At 35.0% G+C, this 21,738-nt stretch overlaps 3 protein-coding genes across 7 annotated transcripts; all 3 read right to left on the bottom strand.

Moving 5' to 3' along the window:
- Nucleotides 1–566: 566 nt before the first annotated feature.
- Nucleotides 567–8,301, bottom strand: LOC111997555 (methionine aminopeptidase 2B). Of its 2 annotated transcripts, none has more exons than XM_024029652.2 (12): nucleotides 8,185–8,301; nucleotides 7,868–8,031; nucleotides 6,309–6,345; nucleotides 6,112–6,219; nucleotides 5,537–5,636; nucleotides 4,773–4,918; nucleotides 4,585–4,676; nucleotides 4,339–4,433; nucleotides 1,785–1,881; nucleotides 1,450–1,593; nucleotides 1,134–1,351; nucleotides 567–819 (listed from the first exon to the last, which is right to left on the bottom strand). In XM_024029652.2, exons 1-12 carry the CDS (start codon nucleotides 8,274–8,276, stop codon nucleotides 709–711), a joined length of 1,404 nt encoding a protein of 467 aa, XP_023885420.2. In that variant the 5' UTR covers nucleotides 8,277–8,301; the 3' UTR covers nucleotides 567–708. The 2 variants fall into 2 exon arrangements, with proteins under 2 accessions (XP_023885420.2, XP_023885421.1); XM_024029653.2 differs by having other exon boundaries at nucleotides 8,151–8,220.
- An 857-nt stretch (nucleotides 8,302–9,158) lies between these two features.
- On the bottom strand, nucleotides 9,159–11,390 carry LOC111997548 (uncharacterized). The gene is made up of 3 exons (XM_065774509.1): nucleotides 11,331–11,390; nucleotides 9,668–9,811; nucleotides 9,159–9,296 (listed from the first exon to the last, which is right to left on the bottom strand). Exons 1-3 carry the CDS (start codon nucleotides 11,388–11,390, stop codon nucleotides 9,159–9,161), a joined length of 342 nt encoding a protein of 113 aa, XP_065630581.1.
- Nucleotides 11,391–11,894: 504 nt separating this feature from the next.
- LOC111997586 (cleavage and polyadenylation specificity factor subunit 3-I-like) lies at nucleotides 11,895–17,638 on the bottom strand. 4 transcript variants are annotated; one of them, XM_065774577.1, is made up of 6 exons: nucleotides 17,392–17,638; nucleotides 16,556–16,748; nucleotides 16,345–16,442; nucleotides 15,717–15,762; nucleotides 15,482–15,631; nucleotides 11,895–13,796 (listed from the first exon to the last, which is right to left on the bottom strand). In XM_065774577.1, exons 2-6 carry the CDS (start codon nucleotides 16,703–16,705, stop codon nucleotides 12,153–12,155), a joined length of 2,088 nt encoding a protein of 695 aa, XP_065630649.1. In that variant the 5' UTR covers nucleotides 16,706–16,748; nucleotides 17,392–17,638; the 3' UTR covers nucleotides 11,895–12,152. The 4 variants fall into 4 exon arrangements, with proteins under 4 accessions (XP_065630649.1, XP_023885464.2, XP_065630651.1 ...); XM_024029696.2 differs by having other exon boundaries at nucleotides 16,556–16,737; XM_065774579.1 differs by lacking the exons at nucleotides 16,345–16,442; nucleotides 16,556–16,748 and having other exon boundaries at nucleotides 17,392–17,632.
- Between the last annotated feature and the right edge of the window lie 4,100 nt (nucleotides 17,639–21,738).

Below are 21,738 nucleotides of genomic sequence, written 5' to 3'. Positions count from 1 at the left end.
TCTATGTGGCCTATTCCACAATAAGAGTCACCCCCACTCAATAAACTGATATTGGTATCTCACCAGTCACCATTAGCAGTTGACATTCATCTGGAGGCTTTAGTTTTTTTTTTTTTTTTTTTTGGAGTCTGCACCTAGAGTGTAATAGGATTATAGTTAAACAATCAGAATCACATGTCAAATACCAAGAGTATAAACTAGCGCTCGGTGTGTTCTTTACTACCAGAATTTCAGTAAGTTCATTAAAGTTGTAAAGTTAATAAACAAACATAACAGTTTGAACATGAATCCACGTAGGTATTCAGTTCCAAAATTTAATTTCCATCCCCATCAATAGTCCTCGCCTCTGGAAATGACCTCTTTGCACCCAGGTAGTTAAACCATCTATGCCGCCTATTTCCACAATAAGAGTCACCCCTACTCAATAAACTGATATTGGTATCTCACCAGTCACCATTAACAGCTGACATTCGTCTGGAGGTTTTTTTTTTTTTTTTTTTTGGAGTCTGCACCTAGAGTGTAATAGGATTATGGTAAAACGATCAGAATCACATGTCAAATACCAATAGTATAAACTAGTGATCGGTGTATTCTTTACTACCAGAATTTCAGTAAGTTCATTAAAGTTGTAAAGTTAATAAACAAACATAACAGTTTGAACATGAATCCACGTAGGTATTCAGTTCCAAAATTTAATTTCCATCCCAATCAATAGTCCTCGCCTCTGGAAATGACCTCTTTGCAGGTTGGCCGGAGTAAGATGGTATGCTCAAACTGAGAGACATAACTGCCCTTAACATCGCAGAGCGGAGGATAAGGCTGCCAAAAAAAAAAGGAGAATTAAGAGAGTACTTGACATCAATATCCATGAAGTGAACTTGTAGAAGATGGTGGCAAAAAAACTATATCACGATGTAGCTCGAAGTAACAATCCATCATATTCTATCTCGGTCCTTCAAGTTTATAAATTTTGGAATAAATATATTCTTTAGCAAATTAAACTCACTTTTACAAATTTTCACTTTTGAATATATCCATATATTTTGAGACAACCCAAAAAGAATATGTTGTCATCATTTACCGTGGGAAAGTGGGAAAGAGGGACTGTATACAAATCAATTATTGAGAAATACCTGAACAATGCCAGCATCACATAAATTCTTTAGTGCCATAAGGTATTTAGTCTCCCCTAGGCGGTCTAAATACCGTCTGCAGAAGGCCAATGTGGAGAAGTTCTTGTTAATTGTAGCTAACAATTGCTTTGCCCTGGGCAACCTCAATGGGATATGACCTGCTTCAAAATTTTTCATGTAATGGCTGCACTCTAGATCTTCTCTGACATATCCCTTTCCTGAATATAACAATAAGCAATTAATTGTACTTAGGTCTCAATATACATTAACTGCAAACTATTTCTTGTCAGATTTGCATCACTGCAAAAACAATTACCAGTTGATGCAAAAGTTTCAATTGCGAAAAATTCGCCCTCTTCCATCTTCGTCTGCTCTCCTCCTTTCACAATAGGGACAGATTTCCCAGCATGGATCTGATAGCGCCCAATGCTATGTCCATTCAAGTTTCGAATACTCTTTACTGCCAACATAAGCCAACGTCCACTTAATGTAAAAAAATATCCACGTGACATTTTAGACATAATTTTTAGACATAAAAGATATCATACACTATAATATAACTGCTGCATCATACACACTGTGTAGAGTGGATACACTCTCCATTTTACTTTAGACATATATATATACACACACTTGCTACAGATATCATACCTTGGTACACCTTTCCATTAATTTCAACCTCATATGATTCCATGACCTCTTGAATTGCAGCACCAACATCACAAAGTCGCACATCAATTCCAGCTTCCTACACAATTACAAGAATATCAGTAACAAGACTGTGGTTGGGGATTCATGACTTCCGGAATTGGTAAAAGCCGTAGCAGTGGAGCATATACAATACAACCCAAAGAAAATTTCTTCATATGTTATTTCTGACGTCCAAAAAAGAATTAAAAAGATACAGAAATAGTAAATTAAAAAACTTTAGATGTAGCAAGAGACAGTGTCCATTAAAAGAAAAGACAGAAATCAGAGAGGCAGAAAATAATACTTGAAGGTCCAAGTTTCTGGCCTACCAAGTGATCTTATTAGAAAGATATTGAAACAGAAAAGGATGAAGCAAGGGGGGACAGTGAGGAAAAGAAGTCCAATAGTTCTACCCCATTGATGTAGGTTGAAAAAGCGAGCACAATATCAAAATTATTTTCAATTTCAACATTATCTCAAAGTAATTGGTATTAAAGATATAATATTACTACACCATTTAAAAATTCACCGATCAAAGGATATCAAGTATATTAGAATATACATAATAAACTACAGCAGTATTAACTTCCTCTCATCATTATCAGTAGTTACATCTTACATCTTATTATTATTTTTTATATATAATAAATATTTCATGGAAGAAATGAAAAGAGTTTTACCCAATGACATGGGATGTATACAAGAATAAAAGCCAAAAAACAAGTACAACAACAATTACAACAAAGCCTTAGCCCTAAATTTTTTAGCATCAGCTATGGATTCTTAACAAATTAGTCAGGGCCGGCCACATGTATTCTAAAATTTAACATATCTAGAAATCAAGAAAACTAACAGGAAAATCTGGATTCAATAGTCTTTCCTCTCAGAAATCTACATTTGGAATAAATGCTTCAATATCTTTACCATTGTCTCCCTTTCCTCAAATGTGCGCCCATTCCTTTCTCTCCAAATAAACCACATCAAACACAGATAGCTTTCCAAGTTTCAATTCCCTCTTCCCACCCAACTGACCTATCCAACATGCCAAATACTCTATCACCATTCGTAGAATCACCCATGTAATTCCCACTAAACAGAACACCAAGTTCCATGGCGCACAAGCTATTAGGCAATGTAAAATTAAATGATCCACATCTTATTAAAATTTCTCCCAAAATAATTCAGATATTTTAGCTTTCATCATCAGCCTTCCTATTCTCCATCTTAGAATCTTAACTCAAACTAACTTACAATGGTTCCATCTTATATCCCTGAGCAATCTTAAAAACATCTTTGTCAGCATCCTCCTCATCAGTAATGGAAGTACTACACGTCTCAACTTATTTTTGGTGGTAAGTATATTTCTTCCAACCTACTACATGGTGACTAAAATGAGCATCCATGTGTACTTTTTGTCACGGCCTATTTAAATGCCCTATTTAAAAGTCATGTAACTTGTTTAGATGACTTAATAAGTCATCTAAACAAAATACATGTGGACAATGGCAGAGCCAGATAAGCAAACTATTGTATTGATACACCAGTCAATACAACCTCAAACTACATACATACCTTTTTTTTGGTAAGTGACATAGACATACATGCACATATACATGTATAAATATAAGTGTGAGTATTAGTGTGTAAAAAATAATTTTCTAATATTAAAGCATGTCATAACTCATAAATATACTGTAAATAAAGTTATCAACTTCGATGTTATACATACTTTTTTTTTTATAGGTACTTCGATGTTATACACACACATACACACAAACACAAGATCATTTATTAAAAGAACATAGCATCTTCCCACGTTCTAATGAGTACAAAAGTTGTCCAGTTTGCTATAGACATGTACCCCCCCAAAAAAAAAAAAAAAAAAAAAATCTTCCATCAAAGGTATGCTTCCATGTATAATCTGTACGTATATTATTTTAAAAAATTAACATTGTTCACATGGATAGCCATTTCAACTGCTGCCAGTTTGGAGGAAAATTTTGTCAATCTATTATTAACTCCATCACTTCCATTAAGCCCACAGGCTCAGCACTAATGGTTTCATATATAATATTACCATACAACATGCTGTTCCCTAATGCAAGAGAATGTAAAATACTGGATTATACATTTTGATGAAACATCACTTGTAATCACTAATTCAAGCACCTGAAAACATGTAGGACCATTGCTGATCCTAGTTAAAAGAGAATATGGTCAATTCTAAAAAATGTCCAAATTAAAAACCAAACTCTGCTAGACTTGATAAGTATAAATCTACAAATAAATTGAACAAACTTTTCAGAACAGATATTAGTTTAAAAAGTTATTCAAAGGTCACTTTATATTCAATTGTTGCTGTCGCCTTTTCATCCATTAATGCAACAAACATAAAAAAGAATGATCCACACTGCTAATTTTCATTCCATAGGGATAACAAACATGATCATATCTAACCAAAGAGCAAGATTAACAAATCATTCGCCAAAGGGATTTATTGGGGACCAAACAGTACCTTGATACCTGTATTGGTTGCTTCACGAGAGGCTTCAAGTAGTGGATCAAACATTGGATTGAATGCCACTGTAAATGCACAGTCAACTATACACCCTGCATATCAAAGAACCCATGACTGATACATCAGCTAAGAAAAATAGTAGTATAATGCAGTAAAGATAGAAATATAGAATTCTACCAACACAATAGCCAAAATAGAAAATCTGAACAAGTTACAGATGGATGGCATAGAAGTGGGTAGTACCATCGATATGAGTTCCAAAATCCAACTTCATCACATCATCATACTGAAGCACAGTCTTATCTCCTGAATTTGGGGTCCAATGAGCAGCAACCCTGACAACAAAAAAGAGCTTAGACTACATAAATGGTTTTATGACATTATGATCAAACAAATAAAATTCTCTCAAATAACAGACTCAAAATGTTTACCAGTTCAGAGAGCACCCTGTAGGGAAAGCAATGCCAGCTTGCAGACCATTCTCTGATATTAGCTTACGGACTGTGTTCTCCAAAGTCTCACACAGGTCAGTCATCAAAATTCCAGGCTTCAGAATACTTTTGATGTATTTCCGAACCTAATTATAAGTAAACAAGCTTCAATCGAATGCAATGTTTTAAAAACTGAACTGGATTGATGAGCAAGTCAATGGTCAACCTATTTGATTAAAAAATACATTTATAATTAAATAAATATTATACCATATATATATATATATATATTGCTTACAACAAGTGAGGGCATTCAAACCCAGGTTCGAAGTAGGCAATGCCATTGAGCCACAACGCTCTTAGTATACATATGATAATCTAAATCTTATATTTAGATTCAAAAAGTGAAAGATATACCGAGTGTTTGTTGAAAAAAATTATAAATCTGATTTTTTTTTTTTTTTTAACTTTAGAAAGGAACCAATTTGATAAAATTGAACTAGTTTATTGGTTCATTGACCCATTCAACGGGTAAACCAGCAGGTTTAACCCAATTCAACAAAAAGAGCATCAAGGAGGTGATGAATCAGACTGGAAATAAGCCCAGTTCATGGTTAAACCGGCTGTTTTGATCCAGTTTCTTAACCAGACTGAATGTCAAGAACAAAAGGTTCTCTAAGCTTTCCTGCTCTCAACAGAATAAAGATACTTTTTTTTCCTCACTTTGAGCAGTAACATATGTAAATATTAAAACAGATTGCAACCTGACGATGAACTTCAGCTGCTCGGCGAACTGAATTGTACATTGGTTTTTCGAGGCGCTCCAACTCCCTCTTCTCTTCAGATGTTGTCCTCCATAAGTTACTGATATACAAGCACGAATTTTAAATGCCAAGATATTCAGTTATTGAAAAGGTAAACCAATATGCATGAAGTAGCGGTTCCAGCATATTGACTGGAACTTGGGACAATGATTGGACTAGTTAACAACCCCTTAACCATACACATGTATGCATAGAATCCCTAATTAAGGATAAAAATTTCCACAAAAAGAAAAGCCATATTCTGCCTTTTAATTTTTATGTAGGGAACCTTACTAAAGAAACATTTCTAAATAAGTGCACTTCGGACTCGCCTCTAGCCAGTAAAACCTACGGGCAACTAACCCCACCCACTGGAACCAATTACCGGGTAATCCATAGGCATTCACCCTGACAGACTAAACAGTTTATATGCCCATGCCTAGGAGCAATATTCTGTTGGATAGAAATAGCCAACCCCAATTAAGTTGGGGTTAAGACTTAGTTGCAATGAGTTTGTAGAAATAACATATACTCACTCGTCTTTATATTGCTGAATCTCACCCTCAGGAAACTCGCCAGAAGGAAAAAGGTCAGTAACAGGAATGGATGGAGGATCAGTCTGCTCGGGTAGTTCTTTCTTTTTCCTGTGTAAAAGAAGAGAAATTATATACTACCAAGTGAAAATGTACTTCAACCAGAAAGAGAGAAATTAAGGCTAGAATAAGGTCCTCACTTGCTTTTATTTTTCTTCTTTTTTTTCTTTGTAACTTCTGTAAAGAAATGGTTTAAAAATGCAAGCAAGTGCACATATTAGCAAAAAATTGACAAACTTTAAGTACAAAATTTCTTAATGACCATACAAATAAAGTACATATAATTAATATTTTATATTTGATTAACTTACCAAGTCCAATCAAAAGAATACACAACAACAAATTATGCCCAGGGAAGAGAACTAGTTGCTTATCACAATTAAGATTCTTCATTCATAAGGGGAAGGGAGGAAAGAAACTACAAACAAAATGTATCCAATTTTTTTACTATTCCCTCTCATTTTTCAAAATAATTTAATACTTCAAGGGTGATACTCCATTCTCTCACATGAATGGTTAACCCCACAATGAACTTTACCTGCAGAATCCACCGTGTTGCAAAAGGGTGGATTATTATTCCAGGACTACTCAATAGCTACTCCATATTGACTTTCATACATACATAAGCCATTTGTTACGACTTAATTGTTAAAGTAAGCCCGCTTATTTTCTTAGGTGCTACTTAATCAAACCCAGTTTGTTCTTATCTCACAGAAAAAAGCTATATACCAAATGCACATATAATATATAATGTAAAATATATTTTGGTTGGTAAGTAACACATGCACCCAATAATAGTTAACCCACAACCTCATCCTCCAATTTAATCTTAAAAGGGAAGGAGATGCCATTTGAGCCAAAACTCAGTAACCCAAAGGTTAAAGCATTGATTGACTCAATGACCAACTCTCTCATCCATGTTAGTTGTTAAGGTAACTCCACCATAGACCCAAAATCCTATCCATCCATTTTAAAATAAGTAGATTAGATTTAGCTATGTCATCAATAATTCAAATAGATACAATAAAGGTAATATAGTCAAAATTTGTGTAAGTGTTAATGACATAGCAAAATCCAATCCACTCATCTCAAAATGGATAGATATGATCTTAAGAACTCCATGTTAGAGTTTCCCTAAGAACTCTAGAGGACCCTAATCCGTCTAACTGGCAACCAATAACCCTAATGACACAACATCATTCACAACTGCTGAGGTTGCAGATTGTAATTCCTATACAATAAAAGTGATATCAGCAGTAGTCCCACGTGAAAATGATATTGCACTAAGAGTGGTTCTACCGTTCTAGGACCACAAATTATTTCACAATTCTTTTGTCATAACTCGGACAGGGCAGACTGTGAGTGGTTGCCTATCACTTACACAGACCCACTATTTTTTCTTCACTACTCACAATCTGCCACATCAAAGTTGTGGCAAAGAAGTTGTGTAATAGTTTGTGGTTCTGGAATTTTTTTTTTGCACTAATCACAACCTGCCACCCCCAACAACAACAACAACAACAACAAAGTTGTGAAATTTGTTATGGGTTTTTGAAGCATTGATTGAAAAAGTATACTCTAGTTATGTATCTGTAGCTATGAACCATATATGCCAATATCAATACAAACAAACAAAACAACCAAATAAAAAATCAATCTTTAGAAACCCATTAGACTAATTTGAAAAGAAAAGCATCACCTTTATTGCTCTCATCTTCATCTTTGTCCAATGTTGAAGAAGGTTCAGACGAGGTCTCTTCCTCATTTCCATTCACAGCTTCCGAAGTATTCCCATTCTCTTCTTCAACAGGTACAACAACTTCCGTGCTCAACTTCACCTCCACCGCCGCCATGATCAAAAATCTGAAACACGTTCAATCCAAAGATACCAAATTTCAATTCCACACAAATAAATAACAATAATCATTGAAATTATTAAAAACCCAAAAGCTTAATAGCATGAGAAAATTGAGATTTGGAACCCTAGGATTAATGGTGGAAAAAGACAAATTGAACCTATTGGGGGTTTGGGGTTTGGCTCTTGTAGTAAAGATCGAGTTTTGAGTGATCTGTCGGTCAAAGATGGCGTATATGGAAGATATATACATGGGCTTCCATGTAATTTCTTGGAACAGGTGAGGGTGTTTCGGAACATTCACACAACTTTTTTTTTTTTTGATGAATCAACATTCACACAACTTAATACGTAAGTTCAATCCAACAACCAAAAAAAAAAAAAAACTTAATAAGTAACCTTTTTTTCTTTTCTTTTTTTTTCTGTGGAGAAATTATAATTTACCAATCTAAATTATACATCAAATTACACTTTACACTTTAAACTATTTGAATACACGCTTTGCACCATAAACTATGACCCTTGTTACACTTTGCATCTTAATGTTAGTTTTACTATTAAGTTAGGCAAAAATTAATAACACATGACTTGCACATGATTTTTGCTTAAATGACGCATTCCATAAAGACCAAAACATCATTTTCACTTATAAATAAAATTCCTTACATACAAGCAGGAACAATTCAAAGAAAAAAAAAAAAAATCAGATATGCAGTGGCCTTATCATCCCTGTTTTTCCGCTATTTATTCTCCTCTGTTACGGAAAATTTCATAATCATTCTTTATGTGTTGGACCTAATCTGCCGAAGGTTATAAATTCTTTCTTGTTATACTGCAGGAATATCGATCCAACCAACAAGGAACCATCATTCAATCATTTTTTGTGCTATTTTTTTTATTAAAAAAAAAAAGTTGTTAAATTAGCCTCCTTGAGAAGTACTAGTAAAAAATTTGAGATTGTTTTATGCAATAACGATTTTTTTTTTTTTGAAACATGGTTGCTCCGATGAGTTGTTAAAATGGCCTCCATTAAAATTGATTCAAACATACGCTATTTTAAATTATGAGTTTTAGGACCCAAAAAAAAAAGAAAAAGAAAAAAGGAATTGATGAGTCGATATTCGAAGAGTCAAGATCAATCACGTAAAAAGAAAAAGAAGAAGAGCTTTTGGGATTGATTGGAGTTCAAAGAAGTGAGGGCAGCAGTGTTATCAAAGGAATAACTGTTGGCGGTCAAGCCGTGCTTCAAGTAATAATCGTTGAACGCATGCAACTGTAACCACTATGTCGTTTGCGTCATATCAGGGAGAAAGTATATCATGTTGAAGTATATCATATTTTGGTAATACCATTCAGTATCTGTTTTGATATTTTTTATCTAATAAATGAGTGATACCTGTTTCAAAATATCACATCAGACTATTTCAATAAATGATTAATTTATCTTCCTGATAGTATAGAAGATTGTGATTAATTTATTAGAGCAGTCTGATGTGATATTTTGAAACAGGTGTCACTCATTTATTAGGTAGGAAATACCAAAATAGATATTGAGTTTGTATTACCGAAATATGGTATACTTTCTCCATATCAGGGCCCACCTTGCTGTATTGAGATGCAGTCATCGGCACCGGGCTTACGGGCCCAGTCTAGCACTATCTGCAAGGTCTTGTCTTTTGTGTTGTTCTTTGCCACGCACCATAGCTCCTTACCTACGACGCTAGTTTGGGCCTTGGAAACCGATGCGTCGGCGAGGAGTGGGAGTGTGAGTACCAAGAAGAGAAAGATCTTAGCAGAAGAAGAAGAAGAAACCAAGAAATCTTTTTTTCCATTTTGCTTTTTTGGGTGATATAGAGAGAGAAAAACAAAGAAGGGCAATGTTTTTAATTGATTGGGAAAAGGGTGTTTTAGTCTTTAAACAATGCGCAAAAGTCATGTGCAAGTCGTGTGCTCTTAATTTTTGTCTAATTTAATAGTAAAATTAATATTAGGGTGCAAAGTGTAACAAGGGTCATAGTTTATGATGCAAAACATGCATTCGAATAGTTTATGGTGCAAAGTATAATATGGTGTATAGTTTAGAGTGGTAAAATGTAATTGCTCATTTTCTTTTTTGAAAGTGAAGTTTTTTTTCTTTTCACTTTTTTTAGATTTTTGTTTTTGAGGAGCCACTTTTTTTTAGATTGTTTGAAGGGTTAATTAACATTTTTTCTTTTCTTTTTGATCATAGGATATAAATTTAATTACTGTCATTCACTTCATAATAATTGTCGACATTAGTTGGTTTTTTGATGTTAACGAGATTTGAACTTTGCATCTCACAAATCTGTTATTCGATGATAAAAAACTTTACAAGATAAGTTAATTGGATGGAAAAAAAAGTTAATTAACATAATTTTTGCTTACAATTGTTGATGCATTCTTTTGTGATTAGAATAACGCCTCTTTCATATACTATTTTTATTATGCACAAATCATAATAAACTATATTTAGGTTATTGTAAAAATTATTATTATGTTTCTAGACTTAATAATAATGACAATGATAATAAAATGTGAGAAATGAATGTCACCCTGTTTGAGGGTGTTCACAAAAAAATTGAAATTATTGCACAATGAAAATGATATAGATATATTCACAAAATGAAAATTCATAAGGCATTCTATGTGTACTTTAGTTTTAATTGCATGAATTATTTGATAGTCATGTGATTTATTTTATTTATTTTTATAGACAACTTAGTATTTCAATTGTTTTTATCGCACAGAGTATTTGAAAAGCTTCCTTTAAATGCAGTGAGTTTGAAGAGCTTTCTCTAGATACGTTTGGAGGAAAATTTTTTCTTTCTCCCCTCTTTTCCGGCCAAATAGGCTATTATGTGATAATCATGAATAAGAGAGGGCTAACAATTGTGTAACCCAAGTTTTACATTAAAAATTACTGTAAAAAAGTGCAAGGATTGCATTACCACAAAAGCAATTATAAGGTCAATTGTAACATTTTTAGTAATTTTTAAATAATGTAGTAGTGAATCCTTTAAACATAAAACGACAAGAAAATAGAGTATAAGAATCTAGGAGTTAGCACTTATTAGGCCTCCTCTCAACACCAAACAAAGAATAATCACTAGGAATGAACACTTAGGTTGGTTGGAGTCGGCACCAGAACACATAAAACAAAAAAATATATAAAAAAACAAAAAACAAAAGAAAATTTCATTCATCAAAATCATTTCTAATCATGTATCATTTGGCCCATTTGGAAGAAAATGAACTATAGGGTGTTAGGGGATATTGAACGACCTACCATGGTGATGAAGTGAGCTTTCCTGAACTCATTATAGGAGTGGATGGTGGCTTTGAGCATCCATTCTTTTACTAGTGCTTTGGACTTCAATGATTGCTATAATTTTCTTTATTTTTTCGGCATTTCTTGTACACTTGTTGTGAATTAGGTGCTGCTTTTATTATTATTAGTATTTTAATTTATATCAATAAAGCTTTCTTACTATATATAAAAGATATCTCTAAATCATTTCTAACAGGACTAAAATAATTTGCTTATATAGAAAAACTAAACCCTAATTTTATGTAGGAAACCCTAATTGCTTTATTACAAAAATAACTTTGTTTCCAAATATTTAAATACCAAAAACATAATAAACTATTGGGACCTAATAAATAAAAATACAACTGACTTACAAAAGTAAATAATACTAAATTCAAATAAAAATATGCTTGTCTCCTGCATTATAGATGTTTTGTCACTACAGACACAGTGAGTCCAACATGTCATTAGTGCATCACAAATCACAACACCACGGCGTGATTACCAAAAGAGAAGGATTACAAAAAATAAGAAAGACAATGATAAATTACAAAATATATCCTTTCCTTAGAAACAAAAGTTCCAATAATAGTCGGTGTAAATAAGCGAAACAAATCTCAATAGGATTAGCACCAAACATGTTATAAATTAATCACTAGCGGTATTTATAACATAATATATATCATTGCCTGTTGCTAATAACTACAGTTGGTGTTTACAGATCAGTTTTACTGTGTAGCATACAAAGTTAAACCTCAAATTACAGGAAAACGAAGGAATGGAACTAGTGCAGGGAAGGAGCTAAGCTGCAGAGAGAGGGATTGGCTTCACAGTATTTTGAATTCGCTGGAAAGCTGTTCGTACTCTTTCTTTTAGACCTTCATTTTCACTCTCAACATCCCCAGTCTGTTTATCAAGCTCTGCAACATTCCCATCAACACTAATAACCAGCTTCCCATTTTCTCTGGACTTCACATCTCCAAAGAGTGAAACAAGGAGGGCATAAATAACCTTTTCTGCCTTCTTCCCATTCTCTTCCTCAACTTTTATTGCCTCTGATTCAGCAACTACCTTGGGGATCTCTCGGCTGATATTTAAAACCAAAGCCACAACAGAGTCTGAAACCATGTCACTTATAGGATCGGATTTCCAATGCAGTGAGATGTGTTTCTCAGAATCTTGCTTAACTGTTACCTGTTCATGAACTCTAAGTGTTGGGACCCTAGACTCCTCATCCATTGACAACTCTACACTCTCATATATCTGCTTAAGCCGGTGATTCAATACACTGAATGCTCCGCTAAATGGAATAGTAATCCTCTGAGTAATGTTTGCAGTAGATAGCTGAGAGAAGATGTGGAGATCATCGGGACCCATTATCTGATGTGTAAAGCCTTTCTTAACCAGTAAGAAACTGACGGTTTCCCCCACTTCTGGTGTCTTTTCAGCAAGCCTTCCAATAGTCTTTGCCATTTTCTGAGAGTTGAAGTACATTTCAATAGACTGACAATTCTTTGGATTGAAGACTTTAATGTTACGGTCAGCAAACTGGCTGATGAGTTTCTGTTTATGCCTTGCCATCTCATTAGCTTCTCCATGAACAAGAATAATATTATTAGGCAAGAGCTCTTCCAAAAATGCACTCGTCTGAGCAGAGTCTGCATGGGCAGAGAATGATATGTAATGGACCTGCATGTTGAGAGGAGCAGTGAGTCCATTCATGAGAGTTACCTCCTTGGGTTCATTAATAATGGTCTTAGCTAGTGTCCCCTCTACCGCATACCCAGGTAGAACACAAGCATTTTTCCTATCAGAGCACCACATATCGAATAGTTGTCGTGACAACCCACTTTGAAGTCCACCAGGACTTGCCATCACCACTGATGGGCCTACATCTTTGAAATTTTCAATGCTCTTTAATGGTGATATGTACTTGAACACAAAGGGGTTAGACTTTGCTGCATGTTGGGTGCGTAACCTGTCATTCATTGAATGTATGTATGTCTCATAAACAGACAAACACCTTTTCGCAAGGGCAGAAGCATAATATATGGGAATGTTTTGGAGCTCAGGATGGTTTGACCAGTACTCATCAAGAATCAAAAGCAGTTCTTGAGCACGGCCAAGGGCATAAACTGGAATAAGGACACGACCACCTTCAGATATGGTTGAATGAATAACATCAGTGAAGCGCTTCTCTCGGACATTCCGAGGTTGATGTCGCTGGACACCATAAGTGGATTCAATTATGCATATATCAGGGGAGAACTGTGGGGTCTCAGCAGCTCGGAGATGCCGGTCTTCCTCACGTGAATAGTCACCAGTGTAGAGAACTCGAACACCAGCAATATCAACCATAAACATAGCAGCACCAAGAACATGGCCAGCAGTATAGCACCAAAAACGAATGCCATTAACCTCTACTGTTTGATGGAAATCGATAACCTGTAGTTACAATGCTCTGTTAGGAGACAACTACGGAAGATTTCCAAATGCTTTTGGGGTTTATAGGGTCCAACCATAGGATTAGAGGTTAAGATTACGCATAACAAAATGAATAACAATGCAAGGATGTAAACCTGGATATGGAAATTTATCAATAAACAAAGTAAAAATCAATTCAAAGAGCTAGGGAGCGAACTGACCCACAACTAAGTCAAATACCTTTTCTTAAATAAATATCTTACTCTTTGAGTACATTTTTGCAGTGCAGTTCCATAACTATATATTTCATGACAAATTATGGCATTAGTTTATCATTTAGTTAAGGTGAATCCATGTTGCAAGGTCTATCTCCTGTCCAGGTAGACTGGACCTAAAGTTATATCATTCAGTCAAGAAGGTGAATCCATGTTGGAATTTTTATCTCCTGTCCAAATTAGACCTGACCTAGAACAGCCTCAATTTCTATGAAAAAGGGTAACTTCCATGTCAAACTAGGAAGCATGATTCATGAGGGCACTAACCATGTGCACTTAATTTCTCTGTACAAATTCAAGTATTTTAATGATGTTGCAGATCCAGAGCCAATACCAATACTCTCTACAAGAACTCTCATAGAGAGAGGAGGGGGAAGGTGGGGCAGAGATAGAAAGAACACATACATATAAAGTAGACAAAATGTATATGATGCCATATTAAGATAATTGAAATATAATCATATAGCCTTGTCCTCTTTTACAAACAATCATAAAAGTAAGACACCTAATGTCGAACTAATTCCAAGAAGACCCTTGCAATTCAAAGGTTGATCCATTGATGAGAGATTTAGGGTGTGTTTGAATACCGCTTATTTTACTGAAAATTGAAAACACTGCAACAAAATAATTTTTAAATGTGTGAATAGTGCTGTGAGACCCATTTTTAATGAAAGTTTTGTTGAAAAAAGAGTTTTGTGGGTCCCATGAACAGTGCACAGACCCACTGGAAAGCTGAAACGCACTTCTCAAAAAAAAAAAAAAAAAAAAACCAAAACGCCAGACGTTGTAGTTTTCATCTGTATCCAAACGGATACTTAAAATACCACTTATATAGTCCATAGTCCAACATAAATGCTAAAAATCTAAAGAGGTCCCAATCCTTTATCGCCTAAAGCAAGTGTGTGAGGAACCAGAATAGCATACTCATGTCCTGTAATGTGTTATTTATGAACAAGAATAATGACCATTTCCCAAAGAAAATAAGTATCAATTATATGGGGGAAAAAAGTGCTACAAAAACATCTTTCTACGAAAAAAAAAAAAAACTCAATATTATTTGAGGGTATCACCAAGCTCAAGTTTGGATCTGATTTTGAATGAAGATCAAAGCCCCTTGGTGCAATACCCATTGGGAAGAATAAGGAACAGGTTCTCCACATTAAAAAAATGTCTTATTCAGGGGAATCAGCACAACGTGGATAGAACTTACCAAAAAAAACTATATGGAATGACCAGAAACAAAAAATAAAAACATGTAGAAACCTGACCAAATGACTATAAAAACGTAAATATCAAAGAGTTAATACAGTTTAGGACAAAGTGTGCATTGAAATAACTTCAGTCAATCTAAAATATAGAGCCAATTTGGGCAACAATAAAAACCTAGAGACCAATGGGAATTGAAAATTGCATAAATGATAAAACACAGACCTCAATTTTATCCATGGAGCAATTGATGTCCTGTTCATTATACAACATATCTTCAACTGAAACTTTGCTGACTTTTACATAATCGGTCAACAGCAACTTGTAGATCGCCTTTGTTGGATAAGTCATGAACACCCGACCTTTGAAGGTGGTCTAAACAAAATTTCAATATATTAGTTTACCATGGAAAAAGATCCATACATAACACCTATGTTAATTCACAAAGAAAGCAAGAAACCTTCTCCAGAAAATAAGGTAGGGACGCAGCATGATCCAAGTGAAAGCTGCAAGCAGAAAGCATCACCTTGTATTAGATTTGAGGATCAACACCATTGTCATCAACATTGTTGAAAAACACAAATACAACTGTAGAACGAGAACCAATTGAAATATAGAGAGGGAACTCTATGGACCCCATGATTCCTCAACTCCATAACAGGGAAAAGAAAGAAAGATGGTGTTAAAGTACCATGATTTCACTCAACCAAAAAGATTTATGGTAAAGTAGATACTCTCTGCAATAAATAATTAAAAAAGGAGATTTGACAATACAATGCATCTAGTCTAATAAGCAACTACTTCCGAAAAACTCAAAACTTTGTTTATAAAGTTAGAATCTCGAATATAATACAAAGAGTTGGTTGATAACCTAATATAAATTTACTAAGAAGGGGAACCCTAATGTACACAGGATGCATAAGCAAGCCTATCCTAAAATTGACAATAATAACGAGTTACATTCTAAAAAGACAGAAATCAACAGCCTACAACAGAAATTGCATCATTGGTGCCAAATGTGCTAGATCACTTGAGCAACAACCTCATTTAATAAGGCATTAAGTGAGAAGGAAAAAAAAAATACAAACTGAGTGATGAGAAGGACATCAATTGTTGAAGGATCTATCTCATCAAAGTATGGCAAAGCAGCCATGCCCGAGTAAGCCGGATGAATTCCACAATCAAACTACCATCCAAGAAAAAGAGACAAACGAAAAAGGAAAATTAAATCACCATACGAAAAAAAACAACCCTAAACACTACTCTAAAAACCAAGTGTACACTATGTTAATGGCATACCAGGACAGTTTTCCCTTTGTAGGACATGTACATGCAAGACCGACCTACTTCATTACCCGCCCCTAAAGGGGTTAGAATAAGTTTATCGTCTTCCCTAGTCACCAATGAATCCCGTCTCTTGAGAGACGGTTGTGGCCCGGCTGAAGCCATTCTCTATTCTTTACCAAGAATGCACACAAGCCCTTCAATCAAACTGCAAATTAATCATAGATTAAAAAAAAAAAAAAAAAAAAGGTTTACATTCCAACCAAAGTAATTACTTTTTTTGATACATTGTAAGCCTAGAAATGCCATTTGACCCAAGGGCCATTGGCGATTCCAACTAAAATACTAATTATCAAACCTATCCAAACAAAAACATTAAAGACTCGCTAATTGAAAAGGGCAAAACCCCTATGGCGACTGACAGAGGGTATGAAGCATTTGACTGTTAAATAACTAAAAAAACCGTAAGGCAACAGTTTCTCCCTTTGGCTGTTAAAAGTTCAACCAATTCATCAAAATAGTTTTTTTTTTCCCCCCTAAAAACTCCCATGGCGACTGACAGAGGGTGTGAAGCATTTGAAGAAAATGAGAAATTTGTAACCTAAAAACAGTTTTCTCGGAAACCAAACAGAGTTTAAAGTAGTTCAAGTGGTAAGAAAAGTTCCGAATAGGATATCAGTAACCTAAAAACACTAAAATTAGAGCTGAATCTTAGCTCTGAAAAACCAAAAAAAGAAGAGATTACAGTGAAAGAGTTAATGCCAATCAAGCAGAGAGAATGAATTACAGTGACCTAGAATTTCTAATAATGAAGAAAAGTTGTGAGAGAGAGAGGGAGAGAGAGAGCTTACATTTTTCGAAGTCAGACATGCTACACCCTACTTTGAACAAAAGGTTTCTGAATCTGGACCGGATTCCAGTTCGGGTTTGAGGGTAAAAAGAGAAAAAGAAAAAGAAAAAGAAAAGTCGACCTTCTGATCCGAAGTCAAACGCGCTAATCCACTGCGCTATGCGGTCTTGGTGTGAACAACACTTGAGTACTATTCTATAAATTGCACCACCTCAGTTAGTCTATTATATACATTTATTCAAACAAATATTCATCTTCAGATCAACCCGCACCCCCCTTCAACCCACCCACCCAGCCACCATCACCCCAAAACCCACCGTTCAAACAGAAAATCCAAACCCCACAGAAAATTGAGACCTCGGCGGCGCAAACATGGTCTGCTGGTAGTAACGAGCTTCGCCATGGAGGTCCAGGTAGTAACGAGCTTCGCCGTGATGCAGTTAATCGTGTCAATCTGACGTTGATTAAAAAATTCATGTGGAAGTAGAGTTTGACGGTGAATGTTTTTTTTTGGATAATTACTCTTTTTGGCTTTAATTTGACTTGCTTACGTACGGTTTTAATTTTGACACTTTATTTTGCTGTGATTCCCTTCGTTACTAATCCGTAACTTACCTCTTCTTCAGCCGTTATTCTAACACATAATATATCAAAAGCAAAAATCGAAACAGATCAAAACACTCCTCACTCAAATCATGAACATAAATAGCATACTCAAAAATCTGAAAAACATAATATGACTTGCGCTTTATCTTTTCCTATTTGGCGCTTGAGTTGGCTCATTAGAGCAAGCCCAGGTGTTTGATCTTTTCTTTACATTTTTATATTTGTATATGGTTACTCTTTTACATTAACATAACTCTGTCTATTATCTCAAAAAAAAGAAAAAAAAAGTGAACCCAAATTTTTTGAACATAAAGCCAAACCAAAAACTAAACCTGGAAATCTTGAAGATTAACCAAAAATTAAACCCATAAATTTTGAACATAACCCACAACCAGTGCAACCAAATATTAAAACCAAATCAAACACACCACAAATTTCTTTTTCAATCTTTTCTATCCTTTTGACAGTTTTGTTTGGATTCATAGGCTTGAGATTTGAGAATGTTCTTATGATCCCGACTATTGAACCAGTCAAACGACATCGGCATCGTCACGGACGACGACGACGTCGATGTCGTTTGGGAAATGGAGCTCAGCGCCTTAACGTAAACGCTGATGTTGTTGTTGTTTTTGTGGGTTTTACCATCGGATGAGAATGTGAAGGTCGAGGAAGATGGGTCCTCGGATTGGGGCTCTTGGGCGTTGGCAATAGAAGTGAAGAGACAAGTTTGGATTTGGGATTGGGATGAGAATGTTGTGAAAAATTTTGGGTTTCTTTTGATGGAGTTTAAGGTTTTGATAATCAATGAATTTGCCATTGAATTGGGATTTTGTTTTCTGTGCTCTGGGTTTTGCTAGAAATGTGTTTGGGGTTTTGACTATTTTTACTTCCCAAAACCACTTTTGCATTTGCAGAGGAATTTTGCTCTTGGAAAAGCTTTGGGCTGGTTGGTTAGCTAAGGTTTGGGCCTGTGTTGGATATTGTTTTTGGGTTCAACTTCCTGTAATTTTTCAGATTTTTAGGTATGTTCTTCATGTTTAAGATTTGAGTGAGAGTGTTTTGATCTGTTTGGGCTTTTGTTTTTGACATATTATGTGTTAGAGTAACGGGTGAAGGAGAGGTGGGTTACAGATTAGTAACGGGGGGAATCACAGGTGGGTAAAGTGTCAAAATTGAAACCACGGATAGGCAAGTTAGATTAGAAGTAAACCACAGGTGAAAAAAGTATAATTATCCTCTCTTTTTTTCTTTTTCTTTTTTTAGTTGGTGTCAAGGCAAATCTCTAGTTATTGATTTAATGTTGCTTCTGCCAAGTGATGATGCTACTTGGTGAATTCGTTTTGGTGGGACATTAGATTTAATTGTGGGACACGTATTGGGAAATTGGGAAATCAAATTTATTAGTCTGTACATTAGATTTAATGGTAGGACACGTATTGGGAGATATTGCCTCTCTTCTTTTCAAAGCCTTTGAGAAGAAAGAATTATCTTTGACTCAAGTTTCGTGTGAATCTTTTATCCACATTAGAGATGCTATTTAATTAATATGTTTGCAAAACTTATCACATAACAAAATTGTTAATAAAATCATGCTAAAAGCAAATATAGAAAACTTTTTTTTTTGTTGTACATTGAAAGATTTAGATATAGAATTATAGACTAGTGTTATCTCCATCCCTTCTTCTAGGGGCGTGCAGAAAACTCACCGACCTGCCAAACCCAACCCGACCCAATCCAACCCTCCGGGTTGGATCGGTTTTTAAGGCTTGGTGGGTTGGGTTGGGTCACAAATTTTTTATTTTTTATTTTTTTTATAGCGGGTCGGGTTGGGTGTGGGTCATAAAATTACAAACCCGCCAAACCCGACCCGACCCACCCGTATTTTTAATATATATTTAAAATATTATATATTTAATAATTTTTTTTTAAATCAGTTGTAAATTTAATATATACTAATAATAATATTATATACTATAAGTGCTTATATATAATATATACTAATAATAATATATTTAATAAATTTAATAATAATAATAATAAAAATTTGTCAAACCTATGAGTTCAATCCGACCTAACCCGACCCATGTGGGTTGGGTTGGATTGGGTTAGACTTATGTGATGGGTTGGGTTAGGTTGGGTTGAATTTTTTTGACCCACCATGGTGGGTTGGGTCAAAAAATCTTTTTAACCCGACCCATACACACCCTGGCTTCTTCTTCCTCTCATTATTATTATTATTATTTATTTTTTTCTTTAGTTTATGAAGCGAACCTCTCCTTTTGGTGGAATCCAAGCAAGCCTAACGTCAAGCATTTGGCTTGGAAATCATGGGACTATATCTCTGCCAATCGATGAGTGATGGCGGTGTGGGATTCAGAGAAGCGAAGGACTTTTAATAAAGCATTACTTGCTAAACTAGCTTCGATGGCAGTAGCTTTTTTATTTTTTTATTTTTTATTTATAAGATAGAATTTTTACTCTAGCCTAATCAAAGTGTATATGTGTGTGAAACTATCTCCTGAAAACTTGAACCCTAACCCTTACCTCCAACATCTCATAAATATTTATATTTGTAAAGTGACCACCGCACTAAAGATGCGCAGTGGTGATGGTAGTAGCTTCCAAGAGAGAAAGCATGTGTATGACTGTATGAGTGTATTGAGGAGCAAATACAAGGTAAAAAAAAAATGACTGGATAAGGAAGGACCCTATAAAAAATGCCAAGAAGACAATTGTAAAAGGGCATGCTATATGGTTGGAGATGGCACTTACATTGGAGACAATGTGGTCATTGAGAAACGAAGTAGTGCACAATGATGGGCAGATGAGCCTACTTGTTGAGCTCCACAGCTTAGAAAAAATGTGCAAGGAGCACATTCTTGCAGCTCAGACCAGTGTGCAGCTCAGTCCAAGACAAGCTGTGACTTGCTGGAAGGCTCCACCAAATGGGGTGATAAAATTAAGTGTTGATGCAATGTGTTCAAATGAGAAGGGTGGTAGCTAGCTCGGGATGGAAATGGAGATATTTTAAAGGTGTGGGCTAAAAGTATAATGGTTAGTAGTCCTAGTTTTGCTTTAGAGATGAAAAGTTCCATATTATAATTGCTGAGGGCGATTTTAAGGTCTGTGTTGATGCCATTTTGAAGAAGGCATGTTAGGAGATTCAGCCACTGATGAATGATGGATTAGTCTTGGCTAATTCTTCTGTGCGTTGTTGTTTTTGTTGGATCGAATGGGATGCTAACTTTGTAACTCACAAACTAAGCATGTATGTCTTGTATTCAAATATCTCATGTTTTTGTAACAGTGTATTTCGCTCCTTTAATAAAATATTCACATTTATAAAAAAAATGAAAATATTGATGTGAACCTCTCCAAGGCTTGGCCCTTCAATATATTATTGCTCATTTTATATTTATTTTTAGGTCACATTCATCATAATTTTTATACAAGCATTATCCACTAATTTAATTTCTAGTTTGAATGGAGCTCTACCATCATCATTGGCTTTTGTAATTGTTGGTACTTGGTACAATCTTGGCTTGGTATCTAGGAAGGTACACTAATTCCACATATGTTAGAGAGGAATGTAGATTATGATCTCTAGTGTACTATGTTTGTGGTTCGAACCTCACCTCCCTCTCTTTTGCTGTCTATCTATCTCAAAAAAAAAATGTTTCAATGTGTCTTAAGCTCTTAGCCCGATGATGAAGCATAGGCATCTTGGACTAGTTGCCAAAGC

This window comes from Quercus suber, unplaced genomic scaffold (genome assembly GCF_002906115.3).
Source record: "Quercus suber isolate HL8 unplaced genomic scaffold, Cork oak 2.0 scaffold_94, whole genome shotgun sequence".
Taxonomy (NCBI): domain Eukaryota; kingdom Viridiplantae; phylum Streptophyta; class Magnoliopsida; order Fagales; family Fagaceae; genus Quercus; species Quercus suber.
The sequence above is the reverse complement of the archived record's forward strand: the minus strand, read 5'-3'. Positions and strand labels throughout refer to the sequence as shown.